Source organism: Nomascus leucogenys, chromosome 2 (assembly GCF_006542625.1).
Source record: "Nomascus leucogenys isolate Asia chromosome 2, Asia_NLE_v1, whole genome shotgun sequence".
Lineage (NCBI taxonomy): Eukaryota > Metazoa > Chordata > Mammalia > Primates > Hylobatidae > Nomascus > Nomascus leucogenys.
This window is the reverse complement of record NC_044382.1, coordinates 77,540,459-77,557,257: the sequence shown is the minus strand read 5'-3', so window position 1 is coordinate 77,557,257 and position 16,799 is coordinate 77,540,459. Positions and strand designations below refer to the sequence as shown.

Here is a 16,799-nt window from a genome sequence, read left to right as displayed (position 1 = left end):
GTGCAGTGGCGCAATCTCGGCTCACTGCAACCTCCACCTGCCAGGCTCAAGTGATTCTCCTGCCCCAGGCTCCCGAGTACCTGGGACTACAGGCACACACCACCACACCTGGCTAATTTTTGTATTTTTGGTAGAGACAGGGTTTCACCATGCTGGCCAGGCTGGTCTCGAACTCTTGACCTCAACTGATCTGCCGTCCTCAGCCTCCCAAAGTGCTGGGATTACAGGCGTGAACCACCGCGCCCAGCCAAAGATGTGATCTTGATCATGCCTTCCCCAGCCCCTCTTAGCTCCAGAGCCTCCTATGATAACAGCCCTAGTGGGCATCTGGCTGGGTGCCAGCCCCATTCACAGGCTCCCACGGAGCCCTTCTCTCTCAATTTCCTCCTGCATCATTTTTCTTTTAGTCACTTGTCCTTCTCTGAGCCCTTCTTTGCTCACTTTTTCTTTAGAGACAGGATCTTGCTTTGTCACCCAGGCTGGAGCATAGTGACGTGATCATAGCTCACTGCAGCCTCGAACTCCTGGGCTCAAGTGATCCTCTTGCCTTGGCCTCCCAAGTAGCTGGGACTGCAGGCACGTATCACCACGCCCGGCTAATTTATCTATTTATTTTTTTAGAGATGTGGTCTCACTATGTTGCCCAGACTGGTTTCAAACTCCTGGACTCAAGCAGTCCTCCCATCTCAGCCTCCCAAAGTGCTGGGATTACAGGCATGAGTCACCTTGCCCAGCCCCTAATTACCCTTGAGTACCCTTTATGTGAGTCTTAGAGTTCATGCACGTACTCTGTGTCCTGTTCTGTCTTTCAGTAACAGGGCCAGGACAGGGCGAGGTAAGTAAGGCACCTGGAGCAGAATATTAAAGGAGGCCTCATGCTCGGATTTGTGCATGGACAGGTCGGTGCCTGAGAGTGAGACTCCCCTCAAGCCAGCCCTGGCCCTGCTTACTGAGTCCAACACAGCCAGCTTTACCTCCAGCCTTGGAGCAGGTGGCAGTTTCTCTGGTTCACTACCAGAGGACATGGTTGGCTGGCTTTTGGGGGCTATGCCGAATGAAACTTACACCTAAGAGGCAATCTGGTGACCTGTGCAGAGTTGATGCCATGTAAATAGGTGCAGCTCTGTGGTGCTGTGTGCCAAAGCCCCAGCCAAGGGCTCACCTGCGTCACTGCGTGTCATCTTTGTGGCAGCTCTCTGATGAAGATTCATGAGTGCTGTCTTAACAGATTTGGAAACTGGGCTCAGGGAGGCTAGGTGACTTGCTCAAGGTCACACAAGGAGTAGGCATCAGAGTTCCAGGAATTGCATAGCATGCCTGAGTCTAGAACCCAGGCCCTTCACCACACAGGAGACACAGTAACAGAAACGCAAAAGTAACAAGTGCCCAGAGTGGGTTAGCAAGTGGGATGGAGTTGAGCTGCTTGCAACAGAAACTAGATTGCTGCAGCTTAGAGACCATGGCTCCTGTTTCCTCACTGGTGAACAATGCATTTGGAGGCAGCCTGGTGGCATGGGTGGATGGTGCCACCAGGAACCCAGCTTCTGTGTTGCACTGGGCCATCTTTGGTGTGTGGCTTTCTTCCTCATTCTCACAAGATGACGGCTGTGTTCCCAAACATCCCACCCACATTCTAGTCAGGAAGAAGGGTAGAAGGGTAAAGGACAGAAGTCCTGTCTGCACTGAGTCTCTCCTGATTACCAGGAAAACAGAGTTTTCTCTGAAGCTCTGCCTCGTAGACTTCTAACCACTAGCATTGCCACACCTGGATCTCGTGGCCATCCCTAGCTGCAAGGGCCCCCAGCAATGTGACTGTCTTAGTGGGGCACATGGCCACCTCAGTAGAGTCAGGCAGCTGACAGATACCGGGTAGGCAGAGAGCATTTTCTCCAAAGCTAGGTATGGTTTGGATGCATGGAAAAGATTTGGGAGAATGGCATTCAGATTGGGAGAATAGCATGAGCAGAGGCACAGAGGTGGGAGAGTTCAGGGTACAAAGGAGGGCCAAGACTGTCACAAATAACTTTAATCCTCTTCACACTGGTTTAAGCAAAAAGGAGAATGTTTCAGTGGGGCTCGCTTCAGGTGCAGCTGGATCCAGGGCTTCTAAAACCCATCAGGACTCTGCTTCATCCTCTCAGCTCTCTTTGCTCTTTCTGTTAGGGACAGGATGGTCCCCAGCAGCTCCTGACAGACTTCCCTCTAGCTTCACATCCCGCAAGAAGCGAGCACCTCTTTCCCACGGCTCTAACAGGAATCCAGGGCTGTTCTCATTGCTACCTTAGGTCCATTTCTATCCCTGGACTGGCTGGCCATAGCATGTTATAAGGGTGGAATGGGTGGATTGGCCAGTCCTGCCTCAAATCCCCACCATGGGGCCACATGTGGACCGAGAGTTGGGAGGAAATTGGGTCCCAGAGGAAAACAAGGGAGGTGTTTCCTGAAGGACACAGCCTGGATGCTGGACTGATGGAGCTGCAAATCCTCGCAGCCCCAGAAGCCCTTTGTTTGGCCTAATTATCAGGTGTGTGGTTGTCTGTGCAGCAATCAGGGCAAGAAGGTGGGCTGTGGCCACGTGGTAGGGAAGCTTGTGTGCCAGGTACATCAGTGAAGGTGCAGGTTTGGCTGCTCCAGCAGGGAGACACAAGTAACAGTGGCTTGAACAGCATGAAAGCTGTTGTCTCTGACACAACACTGCTTAGATGGGAGCACTCGCCCTTGCTCCATGAGGTCACCGAGGAACCCCTGTTACTCTGACCATCCTCCAGATGTTGCTTTTCTCCCCCCAGCACCAGTCAGCTCACTCCCACCTCCCCACTGCAGCTGGCAGGGGAAGCTGCAGGGCCTGGGGAAGCTGGCCCCTGCCCTTTGAGGAGACACCTGGAAGATGCAATGCACATCCCTCCCTCCCACCCACAGCTCGTGAATCAGAACATGTTCACATGGTTCCTCTTAGCTGCAGGGGGACCTGGGACTCCATGTGCACATCTGGAACTCCAGGCAATAGAAGAAGGGGAAAGTGGACATTGGAGGGGAGTCTGTAATTGGCCACACCAGGCCAATGAGTTTCCTTCCCAAAGAACGATCCAAGGAATACTAGAAGAAAGAGAGGCCCCAGTCCAGAGTGTCCGCAGTCCAGAAAGTTTGGGAAATGTCCCATGCTGTGTTTCATTTTAGGATATCCACAGTGTGAGTATGTAGGCCAGGGTTTCCCAAACAAGTCTGATCACAAAGCCCCCCCTTTCTTTTATTTAAAGACAGGGTGTCACATTGTCACCCAGGCTGGAGTGCAGTAGTGTGATCTTGGCTCACTGCAGCCTCGAACTCCAGGGTTCAAGCGATCCCCCCACCTCAGCCTCCCGAGTAGCTGGGACAACAGGCATACACCACCACACCTGGCTAATGTTTTTTTTTTTTTTTAATGGAGTTTCACTCTTGTTGCCCAGGCTGGAGTGCAATGGCATGATCTCGGCTCACTGCAACCTCTGCCTCCCGGGTTCAAGCGATTCTCCTGCCTCAGCCTCCTGAGTAGCTGGGATTACAGGCATGCGCCACCACACCTGACTAATTTTGTGTTTTTAGTAGAGACAGGGTTTCTCCATCTTGGTCAGGCTGGTCTTGAACTCCTGACCTCAGGTGATCCGCCCACCTCGGCCATCCAATGTGCTGGGATTACAGGTGTGAGGCATCATGCCCTGCCACCTGGTTAATTTTTTTAATTTTTTTGTAGAGATGGGGGTCTCACTATGTTGCCTAGGCTGGGCTCCAACTCTTAGCCTCAAGTGATCCTCCTGCCTCGGCCTTCCAAAATCCTGAGATTACAGGTGTGAGCTACCACGCCTTGACCACAAAGTCCTTTTTGAGAAGTTTAGCACCTACTAAAAGTCTACTGATAAGGAATTTCCAACTGACTGGGCATAGTGGCTCATGCCTGTAATCTCATCACTTGGGGAGGCCGAGGTAGGCGGATCACTTGAGGCCAGGAGTTCAAGACCAGCCTGGCCAACATGGCAAAACCCCGTCTCTACTAAAAATACAAAAATTTGCCACGTGGTGGTGGGTGCCTGTTGTCCCAGCTACTCAGGAGGCTGAGGCAGGAGAATTACTTGAACCTGGGAGGTAGAGGTTGCAGGGAGCCAAGATCGCACCATTGCACTCCAGCCTGGGCAACAGAGTGAGATCCTGACTCAAAAAGAAAAAAAGAACAGAATTTCCAACCAAAAAGTTATTTTTAAAAATTCTCCTGCATGTTCTTTGGACAGCAAGAAGTAGTAGACTCTTGAGCGAGGCGGCATGGCCCATCCAGTGCTGGCCCAGATGGGGAGGAGGCCTGTGGCCCATGCTCGTCATGACACCACTGCTGTTGCATGCAGGCACACCACCCCATGGTATCTAAGCCTGTAGATCCTGGCTGCACCTCTCCAGTGCCAGTCCCTGCCCCGAAGAGGAATAAAGACCTCATTCCACCTTATCTGAAATGGTCTGCATTTTTGTACAGAAAACTGTACAGATCAGAACAGAAGCTGGCCCGCGGCTCCACATTGAACCTCCTGTGGACTATTCTGATGATTTTGAGCTGTGTGGGGATGCGACTCTCCAGGCAAACAACACTTCTGAGGATCGTCCACAGGTAGGGATGGCCTTGGCCTTGTGCTCGGGACACCTGAAGGACGGCGAGGCTCAGTGCTGCAGTGGCCCCTCGGGGCACTTTCTGACAGTTATTTATTCTGTCCTTCACTCGCCACTGTGTTCCTTCACTCTTGCATTCATTTCACACAGTTTGATGAGCAGACCTTGGGCTAGAGGTCAGCATTCAGAGGCACCCAGTGACCAGGGGTTGATGAGGCCGGGGTCTGACCTCTAAGGGTCACCAGCACATATTCCCTGTACAGGGAGAGAATGCAGAGAAGTTGGGGCAGAGCATGGCGCAGACAGAGGAGGGAGAGGATCCCAGAAGGCTTCCTAGAGGGAGTAACTGTTGTCCTGGGTCCTAAAAGCTGGGTAAGAGTTTGAGGGGCAAGTTGGTGAGGGCAGGCAGGAATTGCTGATGCTCAGCCTGTCCACATGTGTATACATGCACCTGATAAATATTTCGAATACCACCCCCAGGGCGGCAGGAGCCACATGTTTAAAAGCCTAGAGGCCTATGCAGCTTTAGCTTGGAGTCCATGTCGGTTTAGCAGCTTACAAGGTTGACAACAGGACATTTTACTCCCCATCCTCAGATTGCCATTTCATTCCTGAAATCCTTTGAACTGCAAAAGTGTATCCCAGTCCTTCCTTCCACAAGCATTTGTTAAGCAGCTCTCACTGACCATCAGGCCCTGTCCCAGGCACCAGAGATTCAGAAATGAACAAAACTGAAGAGATGCCTATACTTTTTTATTTTTGTATTTTTTTTTAAAGACGGAATTGTGCTGTGTCACCCAGGCTGGAGTGCGTTGGTACAATCATAGCTCACTGCAGCCTTGAACTCCCGGGCTCAAGCCATCCTCTCACCCCAGCTTCCTGAGTGGCTGGGATTACAGGCATGGGTTGCACCCAGTGAGGTGCCTGTTCTTAATCAACTTATGTTCCAAAGGGGAGACAGACAGTGAAGAAAAAAGGAAGAAATAAATGATGAGATCATTTCAGGTATCAATAAGTTCTCTGAAGAAAACAGAAGAGAAAGATGGGACAGCAAGATGGTGTGGGAGAGAAGGCAGTGTTAGCCAGGATAGAGAAAGAAGCAAGGCCTCTTTCCAGCATGACATTTCAGTTGAAACCTGATGGATTAGGAGTGACCTGGGGCCAGGCGCTGTAGCTCACGCCTGTAATCCCAGCACTTTGGGAGGCCAAGGTGGGCAGATCACCTGAGGTCAGGAGTTTAAGACCAGCCTGGCCAACATGTTGAAATCCCATCTGTACTTGTAATACAAAAATTAGCTGGGCATGGTGGTGTGCACCTATAATCCAAGCTGCTTGGGAGGCTGAGACAGGAGAATCTCTTGAACCCGGGAGGCAGAGGTTGCAGTGAGCCAAGACTGCACCACTGCATTCCAGCCTGGGCGACAGAGTGAAACTGTGTCTAAAAACAAAAAAAAAGGAGTGGCTTGGCAAGGAGCAATGAGAAAGGCATTCCAGATAGAGGAAGCGGCAAGTGCAACGGCATGAGGCAAGGCTTGTTCAAGGAGCAATGAGAAAGGCATTCCAGATAGAGGAAGCGGCAAGTGCAACGGCATGAGGCCAGACTTGTTCAAGGAGCAGGATGCAGGCACAGTGTGAACAAGGGGGATAAAGAATGAAGGAAGATTAGGTGCACTGGGGTAGAACAGGCTTGGGCCAGGGTGGAGGTAGGAGTGGATGGTTGGGTTTTACTCCAAGAGCATTATTTTTATAAATAGAATGAGTAAATCATCTCCATAGTTATGTAGAAGCAAAATTATCCAGAGGTGGTAGGTCAAAGTCAAGTTGCTAAGCCAGACCCTGCCCCGTTTGCCAGAGCGGCATTTGTTCAACTCTGGGCCCCGGCTGCAGATTCAGTGACGTCACCGCAAAGGCAGAGTCTTGCTTCTGTGTGTCGCTTTCGTGAAGTGAGAAGGACTCTTACAGGAGGTGGGAATGCTGTCCAGGAAATGTTCCTCTGATTTTGGTTTCATGCTTGTACTTCCTTATTTGCTGATAAAGGAAAGACAGATAAAGAGCAAGGATCACTTTGTTTCACATCCTGGTTGCAAAAAACCCGAGTATGTTGGAAAATTTTTGTTTCCCTAAAACAGAATATAAAAGTCCTTTTCTATGGAATGATCCAACGACTTTGTTTCTCTGCCCAGTCCATTAAAGTGGGGTTAAACAGTAGGCAAAATTGTGGACTTTACTACCTTTAAAACTCAAATCCCAAACAACACAGACAATTTGCTTTTGAACTAAACAGGCCCCTGCTCAGGATCAGTCTGTGCAAAACCGCCATCAATTTCTCTTAATTGGGAGGCTGGTTTTTAGCCAAGCACAATATGTTACAGTCCCAGCCCCAGATGTGTGTGTGCCCTTCAAGCAAGAGGCCGTGGTAGTTTGCCTTTGGTCAAGCATTGGGCACCTCTCATTAAATTAACATACAGCCCTTCCTTTGCGAGCTCCCAAGCTCCCTACAATGCGAGGCAGCAGCATTAAGTCCCATTAGCATCCTTTTGTGCACGTGCTCCGCATAGGCATGGCTGCTGCTCCGCCAGCACTTAATTTTCTCCACTCTGAGTGCTTGATTATATTTCTCTCTTTTCTTTTTTTTCCCCATCTTGAGGGGGCACTCCATAAGACTTCACAGTCAATTTCCTCCTGGAGTTATTTTCCTGCAAAGTGAAAGAGTAAAATGGCAATGCCAGTTTTCGGCAAAGGCAGAAGCCTTAAGAGATGCAATCTGAACAGGGAAGAAAAAAAAAGGCACGTGGCTAAATATACTTAGCCACCTCACACTGTTTGCAAGCGCAGCCTGAAATGGAGCAAGAGGAAATGCATGTCCGCATATGTACTTTTCATCTGACCTTCACTGTTGAAACACACCAGCCTCTCGCCTTTAATCACATCTTCCGTGAACTTCAATTTCATAGCTTCTCTGAGATCACAGACTGGCTTGCTGCAGACATGTTCTGTTGCCCTCCACCCCGTTGACTTGTACATTGCTTCTAAAAGATATGAATTACTAGCTGACATTTTTATTTATTTATTTATTTTGAGACGTTGTCTCACTCTGTCACCCAGGCTGGAGTGCAGTGGTGCGATCTCGGCTCACTGCAACCTCTGCCTCCAGGATTCAAGCGATTCTCTGGCCTCTGCCTCCCGAGTAGTTGGGATTACAGGCGCCGACCACCACGCCCCACTAATTTTTGTATTTTTAGTAGAGATGGGGTTTCACCATGTTGGCCAGACTGGTCTCGACCTCCTGACCTCAGGTGATTTGCCCGCCTCACCCTCCCAAAGTGCTGGGATTACAGGGGTGAGCCACCATGCCCAGGCAAGGGGTCCACATTCTTATACACCAACAGTGACCAGAGCTGAGGAACAGCTGTCCCCTTAGGTGTGTGTGCTCCAGTGTACCACCATCCTGGGTACCATTCCGGACACTGAGGATAAGGCAGAAGAGAAACAAGTATCATGTGTCAGGAGACAACAGAGCTGATAAGAAAAATAAAATAGGAAGGGGATAGAGAAAAATGGCCAGGGGCTGCTATTTTATATGGGGCGTGCAGGGGCCTCCCCTTGATGAGGTGATACTTAAGTAGAGGAGAGGTCAGAGAAGCAGCCATGGGTCAGATTGCACGGGGCTTGAGGGCAGAAATAAAGATACGGGATTCTCCTTAAGTTTGAGGGGAAACCATCATAGCTGTTTTACATCTCTGGTGAAAGGAAGACACCGCTTTCCAGAGAGTTCTGCCAAAGTGCCAAGTCTTAGTTATGTTGGCTTTCCTGGGGACATGGTTGTATGCTGCAATGGATGATATGTTCACCATTTAAGTGGTATTGTCTCTGGCCGGGCACCATGGCTCACATCTGTAATACCAGCACTTTGGGAGGTGAAGGGTCACTTAAGATCAGGGGTTTGAGACCAGCCTGACCAACGTGGTGAAACCTGTCTCTACTAAAAATATAAAAATTAGCCAGGTGTAGTGGCACACACCTGTAATCCCAGCTACTCAGGAGGCTGAGGCAGGAGAATCACTTGAACCTAGGAGGCAGAAGTTACAGGAGCCATGATCGAGCCACTGTACTGCAGGGGCAGAGTGAAACTCCATCTCAAAAAAAAAAAAAAATTGTCTCTGTTGATGTATCAGGAATGAAACAAAGTGTACATTTTAAAAAATTACGATACTTATTTTCCTGATAATGCATAATTGATATAAAAAATTCAAATGACAAGGCTACCGTAAGCGATGATTATGCCACTGCACTCCAGCCTGGGTGACAGGGCAAGACCCTGTCTCTAAAAAAAAAAAAAAAAAACAAATGATACAAAGAAAACAAAAGTCCTTTCATAATCCCACTGCCCCCAGAGATAATTATTTTGAGTAGATGGGTAGATAACCATCTGGACTAAAAATGGCATATTTCATTATATCCAAGAAGAGATCATTGATCCAGAATATCCTGGACCTGTCTCATTCCCAGTGAGTGGTATCTCCCAAGTTTAGTTACCTCTGAAGTCCCTGAGAGCGTGGTAGGTGACAGGAAGACAGGGCCACCCTGACGTCTTCTGGAATGCCTTCTGAGTGTTCTCTCCATTGGGTGGATGGTGCTATGGGGTGAGTCAGGTTTTTTCCCACAATAACAGTTCAGTGTCTTAAAGTCGTTATTGCTGACATTTATAAACGACTAAAGGCCACCATCCTTGGCCAGCCCACCCCAACCCTGCCCCCAGCCAGGCTCCGCAGCACATCCCTTCAGTCTTTCTTCATTCATTCCAGTGATGAGACTTAGGGCAGTTTCAATGCGTGGGGTTACCATAGCAGGAACTTATGGCAGTTCCTGATGTTTGGGGTTACCATATAGATGACCTCTGAGTGGGTGCCTTTTTAACATTTTTAATGGTTATTTTCACATAAATAGGATTATACCATCTATGCTATTTGATTATCCCACTTTTTCTTTTTTTTTTTTTTTTTTTTTGAGACAAAGTCTCCCTCTGCCACCCAGGCTAGAGTGTAGTAACACAATCACAGCTCATTGCAACCTCTACCTCCTGGGCTAAAGCAGTCATCCTGCGTCAACCTCCCGAATGGCTGAGACAACAGGCACTCACAACCACATCCAGCTAATTGTTGGGGAGTTTTTTGGTAGAGATAGGGTCTCATATCCCACTATGTTGCCCTGGCTGGTCTTGAACTCCTGGTCTCAAACAATCCTCCTGCCTCAGCCTCCCAAAGTTCCAGGTATTACAAGGCTGAGCCACCATGGCCAGCCCCATTTACTTATTTACTTATTTATTTATTTAAAGACAGAGTCTTGCTCTGTCACCCTGGCTGGAGTGCAGTGGTGAGATCTTGGCTCACTGCAACCTCCGCCTCCTAGGTTCAAGCAGTTCTTCTGCCTCAGCCTGTCATGTAGCTGGGACTACAGGCACGTGCCACCACACCTGGCTAATTTTTGAATTTTTAGTAGAGATGGGATTTCACCATGTTGGCCAGGCTGGTCTCGAACTCCTGACCTCAGGTGATCCGCCTGCCTCAGCCTCCCAAAGTGCTAGGATTACAGATGTGAGCCACTGTGCCTGGCCTCCCATTTTTTAAAAAACTCAACAACAGACCTTGGCCATCTTTCTACACTGGTACTCACTCAACTGCCATACAGCTCTGTGGTTCAGAGCACTGTTTCAGGAGTTGGTGGCCTGAGTTTGGATCCTGGTCCATTGACTGGCTGTGTGCCGGCAATGGTGTTGATGTAGCAGGGATGAGAGTGATCAGATCCACTTTAGGAGCAAGAGCAGAAGGTGATTTAGTGACGAGAAGATGGGAGGCAGAGAGACCAACAGAAGAGCGAGGCCCCAGCATGTCTTCAGGGACAGGAAGTTGTTTTTACCATGCCCAGTTCTCTGTGCTTGTCCCTAGGATACCAAATCTCCCACCAGTACCAAGCCCTGTGGTTTTAACTTCTCCCTTCTGAATGCATGTGGACATTCTGACCCTTCAAGCAGCGCGGACAAAGAAAGGATCCTCTTGACTATTCAGGGTGTGATGGTAAGATCAGTTTTCAGCATCCTAACCCCTAAGGGCTAGGGATCTTTCCCATAGCCAAGCAGCTGTGCCTGCCATAAGATGGACTCCATGAGAGAGTCTAGGAAAACCACAGGGCGGGCACAGTGGCTTATGCCTGTAATCCCAGCACTTTGGGAGGCTGAGGCAGGAGGATGGCTTGAGCTCAGGAGTTAGAGACCAGCCTGGGAAACAGCAAGACCTTGTCTCGACTAAAAATTTAAAAAATTTGCAGGGTGTGGTGGCGTGTGCCTGCAGTCCAGGTACTTGAGAAACTGAGGCTGGAGGATCACTTGAGTCCAGGAATTCAAGGTTGCAGTGAGCTATGGTTGTGCTACTGCACGTCTGCCTGGATGACAAAGAGAGAACCTGTCTCAAAACAAATATACAAACAAAAAAAGCTCTGGGCTGCTACCCCCTAGAAGGGATATATATACATATATATATTTTGTTTGTTTGTTTGTTTAAAGAGATGGAGTCTTGTTCGGTCTCCTAGGCTAGAATACAGTGGTGCAATCATGGCTCACTGCAGCTTTGAACTCCTGGGCTCTAGTGATCCTCCCACCTCAGCCTCCCAAGTAGCTGGGGTTACAGGTACGTGCCACCATGCCCAGCTAATTTTTTATTTATTTATTTATTTATTTTTGAGAGACAAGGTCTTGCTTTATTGCCCAGGCTGGTCTCAAACTCCTGGCTCAAGTGATCCTCCTGCCTCAACCTCCCAAAGTGCTGGGATTACAGGCATGAGCCGCTGCGCCTGGCCGGAAGATGTAAAACAATTCACAAGAGATTTGACTTAATGACATTACATTTAAATAATAAGAGCTCACGTTAAATGAGCACTTACCGAGTGCCAAGCACCATGTTGAGCATGTAACACCCATCACCACATTAACCCTGTGAGTTAAGTTCCAGGGATTTTCATTCCCATGTTGTGGTTTGAGGAAACTGAGGAATAAAGAAATAATGTTGCTCACCCAGGCCTCAGGGAAGCACCTGCTGGAAGCCCAGGCTCATGACTCCTTGTTCCTTACAATTCACAGTCACAGGCGGGGAATATTGCACTCACCTGGTTTTGCTCAGAATGTGCCACAGTCTGTTGTGAATATTATTGATGTTATGCCCAGGAGCAAGGTGTTCAGAGGTGACCATCCATCAGTTATGCTTAATAATGTTTTAAACAATGATAGAGAGAACCTCTCCTTAGCCGAATATCTCCTCAGTGAATCCATGACTGAAAATGTGGATGAAAAGTGTTTTTCAAAAGCAAAATCCAATGCGAAACAGCCAGACAAACCCAAATTGAAGGGGATACTCTAAAAACAACTGGCCTGGAGTCTTCAGAAATGTCAGTGACAGCCAGATGCGGTAGCTGATACCTATCATCCCAGCCCTTTGGGAGGCCGAGGTGGGAGGAATGCTTGAAGCCAGGAGTTCCAGACCAGCCTGGGAAACATAGGGAGACTCCATCTCTACAAAAAATTAGTTGGGTGTGGTGGTGCATGCCTGTAGTCCCAGCTACTTGGGAGGCTGAGGTGGGAGGATCACTTGAGCCCGGGAGGCCAAGGCTGCAGTGAGCTATGATCATGGCACTACACTCCAGCCTAGGCAACAGAGTGAGACTCTGTCTCAGGAAAAAAAAAAAAAAGGAAGGAAAAAAAAGTCAGTAGCATGAGAGACAAAGGGTGCTGTTTCAGATTAAAGGAGAGTAAAGAAATAACACAATAAGGCAATGTGATGAGATCCTAGGGGTGTGAGGGAGAGGAATTGCTACATAAAAGGAGAATTTTGGAAAGTGAATGAAATTTGAGATGAACTATATTATATTAGATAATATTGTATTGATGTTAAATTTTCTGAGTTTGATAGTTACATTGTGGCCATGTAAGAGAATGTCCTTGTTCTCTGGAGACACACGCTGAAGTGTGCAGGCATGAGGGGCTGTGCATAAATGGGTCAGGATCAAGAATATGTGTGTACATATTGAGAAGGAAAAAGTGGGAGGGGAGAGAAGGAGAGAAATGTGGCAAAATGTTAACAACTGGTGAATATACGTGAAGGGTATTTGGGTGTTCATTATACTAGCATGATAAGTTTTCTGTAGGTTTTACATTTTTTCAAAATAGAAAAAGCTAGCACATTAAAGAGGAGAGGAGCTGCTCCAGTAGAACTAAGCATCACCAAAAGAAGAAATAGAGAAAAATGGTCGGGCACAGTGGCTAACACCTATAATCCTAACATTTTGGGAGGACGAGGCGGGTGGATCACCAAGGTCAGGAGTTCAAGACCAGCCTGGCCAACATGGCAAAATCCCATCTCTACTAAAGAAAGGATACCTAGTTAAAAAACAAAAAACAAACAAAAAAAACAAGGCCAGACGCAGTGGCTTATGCCTGTAATCCCAGCACTTTGGGAGGCCGATCTGGTGGATCACAAGGTCAGGAGTTCAAGACCAGTCTGGCCAACAAGGTGAAATGCTGCCTCTACTAAAAATACAAAAATTAGCTAGGTATGGTGGTGTGCATCTGTAATCCCAGCTACTTGGGAGGCTGAGGCAGGAGAATTGCTTGATCCCGGGAGTCAGAGGTTGCAGTGAGCCGAGATCATGTCACGGCACTCCAGCCTGGATGACAGGGCAAGACTCCATCTTGGGAAAAAAAAAAAAAAAAAAAAAAACAGCATAGTAGGATTGTATCAATGTAGTTTCCTAATTGTGATGTTATGCTGTAGTTATGCAAGGTATTACCATTGGGGGAAACTGGGTAAAGGGTACATGGGCTCTCTCTTTATTTTCCCTTACAAATGGCATAGGAAATCTATAATTAGCTCAACATAAAGAGTAAAAATTAAATACAAACACCAATACCCAGGTCTTACCACTCAGAGGATCTGATTCTGGGTTTGCACTCAGCCATTGTTCCCTTTTTTAAGGTCCTTATGTGACTATAATTTGTCGCAATGTTTGAGAACCATAGTTATAAGGAAAAGATAGAGCTGCAGTTCTCAAAGTTGGATATGCATAAGAATCACTTAGGATATTTGTTTAAGATGCATATTTTAGGCCTGAACTTTTAAGCTAATAGAATTTGTAGATAGGAGGTAGCACATTTTTAACAAAAGAACTCCCAGTGATTCTGAACCAGAGACCTGAAGATTAGAGCACACCTCCAATGGAGGGAGCATCTTTTAAGATACTTTGGACTTTGTGACTTAGATTTGAGGACTGTAAATTAGGGACATTTTAAAAAATCAAAATTAAAAGCTCTTCTACATCGTACAAAGTTAAGATGACCAACCAGTGAAAAAGCAACAAAAATACAGAGTTTCACCAAGGTCAGAAAGGTACAGGATGGAAGATGGGGTCTGCCCTTCTCTTTGAAACCATATTCTGCACTTCTGGAAACCTGGAGGGGAGACGATGTCCCTTAAAAAAATAACAGATGAAAGTACAGAAGCAGAATAGCTCCTAAAAATATCTCCTGTACTACAGGTCAATTTGTTTTTGTTGTTGTTATTGTTTGCTTGTTTTTTCAGAGTCTCGCTCTGCTGCTCAGGCTGGAGTGCAGTGGCATGATCTCAGCTCACTGTAACCTCTGCCTTCCAGGTTCAGGCAATTCTCATCCCTCAGTTTCCTGAGTAGCTGAGATTACAGATGTGTGCCAGTATGCCCAGCAATTTTTTTTTTTTTTTTTTTTTTTGTTTTAGTAGAGACGAGGTTTCACGATGTTGGCCAGGCTGGTCTCAAACTTCTAACCTCAGGTGATACACCTGCCTTTGTCTCCCAAAGTGCTGGGATTACAGGCGTGAGCCACCATGCATGGCCTGTAGGTCAATTTGTATCCAAAATAGTGACCATTAATATCAAGAAAAGACTGAATTATGTTCAGCATACTCTTTTAAGAAGACAAGAAGTATTCATATATTTTCAAAATATTTACATACAGAATAATTTGTTTAGGTTTTTTACTACTTGAATGGGTAAATTTGGCTGGGCTCAGTGGCTCATGCCTGTAATCCTGGTGCTTGGGAGGCCGAGGCAGGAGGATCACTTGAGGCCAGAAGTTGCAGATTAACCTAGGCAACATAGTGAGATCTCATCTCTATAAAAAATTAAAATTAGCTGGGCATGCTAATGTGCACCTCTAGTCCCAGCTGCTCGGGAGGCTGAGGTGGGAAGATTGCATGAGGCCAGGAGTTTGAGGCTCCCCTAAGCCGTGATCGCACCACTACACTCCAGCCTGGGGGACAGAGCAAGACCCTGTCTATACAAAAAAAAAAAAAAAAAAGTGAATTTTAGATAAATAGAAAATTAATTTTGCGTTGTTATTATATTAAGACATTATATTAAGACAGTACTATGTTATGAAAATAAATATGCACCCATCCTATTTGGTTTTTGGTTGTAATAATTGTTATTATATTAAGACAGTACTATGTTATGAAAATAAATATGCACCCATCCTATTTGGTTTTTCTAAGTTTGGTTACATTTTAAAATGTGGCTCAAACTTGAGAAAAAACAATGCAGAGAAAATAGAGGCATGTAGGAGAGGCTTTCTGATTAGGTATGACTTGAAAAAATATGCTAAAATGCAGGATAAGGATAGAAATACACTGAGGAATGGGAGGGAGTGTGGCCAAACTGAGGGCTCAAATTCATGACTAGAAGGGCCAGCTTCAGCTCACAGATGTGTTCTGTTGGCCGGCTTGGTGGCGCGCCATAGTTATCATTGTTGCTGTTTGACTTCGACTTAGAAAACTTTTCTTCTGAGCATGCACCCCCAGTTTGGCCTGGTCCCCACTCCCTATTGTACAACACTGTGGTTTATTTGATAGTTTATATAACATTACGCCTCCTGAAGATGTCAGAGTTTGCGAGTCTTGTTTTAGGGAGGAGAAAGACCAAGTGACAGATTCCTCAAGCCTGGGAAGGTAGCTTGGGTTTTTCCATAAACACTCTGGGGCCTTGGCTAAGTCACACTCCTCTGGAGCCCCCATTTCCTCCTTTAACAAGAAATGGTGAATTAAATATCTCCTGCACCTGCCAGCTCTGAAATCGTAAATCCTAGGTATGGTTTATAAGAAAATCTTATTCTCATATTACAAAATCCATGGATTGGCCGGCAGTGGCTCACGCCTGTTATTCCAGCACTTTGGGAGGCCAAGGTGGGCGGATCACCTGCGGTCAGGAGTTTGAGATCAGCCTGGCTAACATGGTGAAACTCCATCTCTATTAAAAATACAAAAATTAGCCAGGCATGGTGGCGCATGGCTGTAATCCCAGCTACTCAGGAGGCTGAGACAGGAGAATCGCTTGAACCCGGGAGGTGGAGGTTGCAGTGAGCCGAGATGGCACCACTGCACTCCAGCCTGGGCAACAGAGCGAGACTCCATCTCAAACAGAACAAAACAACAACAACAACAAATCCATCGATGGGAATAGATGATACATAATAGTTTGTGGAGCTCTGGCTCATATCAGTACTTTTTTTTTTTTAGAGATGGGGTCTCACTATATTGCCCAGGCTATAATGCAGTGGCTATTCACAGGTGCGATTATAGTGCACTACAGCCTCAAACACCTGGCCCCAAGCCATCCCCCCCCCAAGTAGCTCAGACTACAGGCACACACCACCGCATCCAGCTATTGCTGTAGGTCTTTTGCAAGTTCAGTATTTAGGGCCTCAAACACCTTCCCCCATCCCAGATCTAAGCTTCATGATAGCAGACATGTGCTCCGTCTCATTGCCTGCTGTGTCTCTGGTCCCTATAAAAGTGCCTGGCATAGAGGTGGTCTGCAAATAAATCTTCACTGAGCAAGTGGATTGAATGATTAAATCAATGAGTGAGTGGTATAGCTGTTAATTAGGCACCCTGACCAGCCCACACAAGGGACTTCAGTCATCACATCACTGAGTTATGATTACAGTGAGTGTTTTCCAAACTGTGAATCAGGACACATAATCTAATAAGGAATTTTTGTGTTGCTTGGGGTAGAGGAGTCAGTTTGAGATATGTAGTTTGGATCCTGAAATACTGGGATTTCTGGCACATGTTCTTAATGTGAGAGAATATTTTAAA

At 47.0% G+C, this 16,799-nt stretch overlaps 1 protein-coding gene across 1 annotated transcript in view; it reads left to right on the top strand.

Moving 5' to 3' along the window:
* KIAA0556 (KIAA0556 ortholog) overlaps positions 1-16,799 on the top strand; it is a 234,233-nt gene that overhangs the window by 94,346 nt on the left and 123,088 nt on the right. Inside the window, exon 6 of the mRNA XM_030799359.1 lies at positions 4,499-4,630. Coding sequence (XP_030655219.1) covers positions 4,499-4,630 — 132 coding nt within the window. The remainder of the gene's footprint in view (positions 1-4,498; positions 4,631-16,799) is intronic.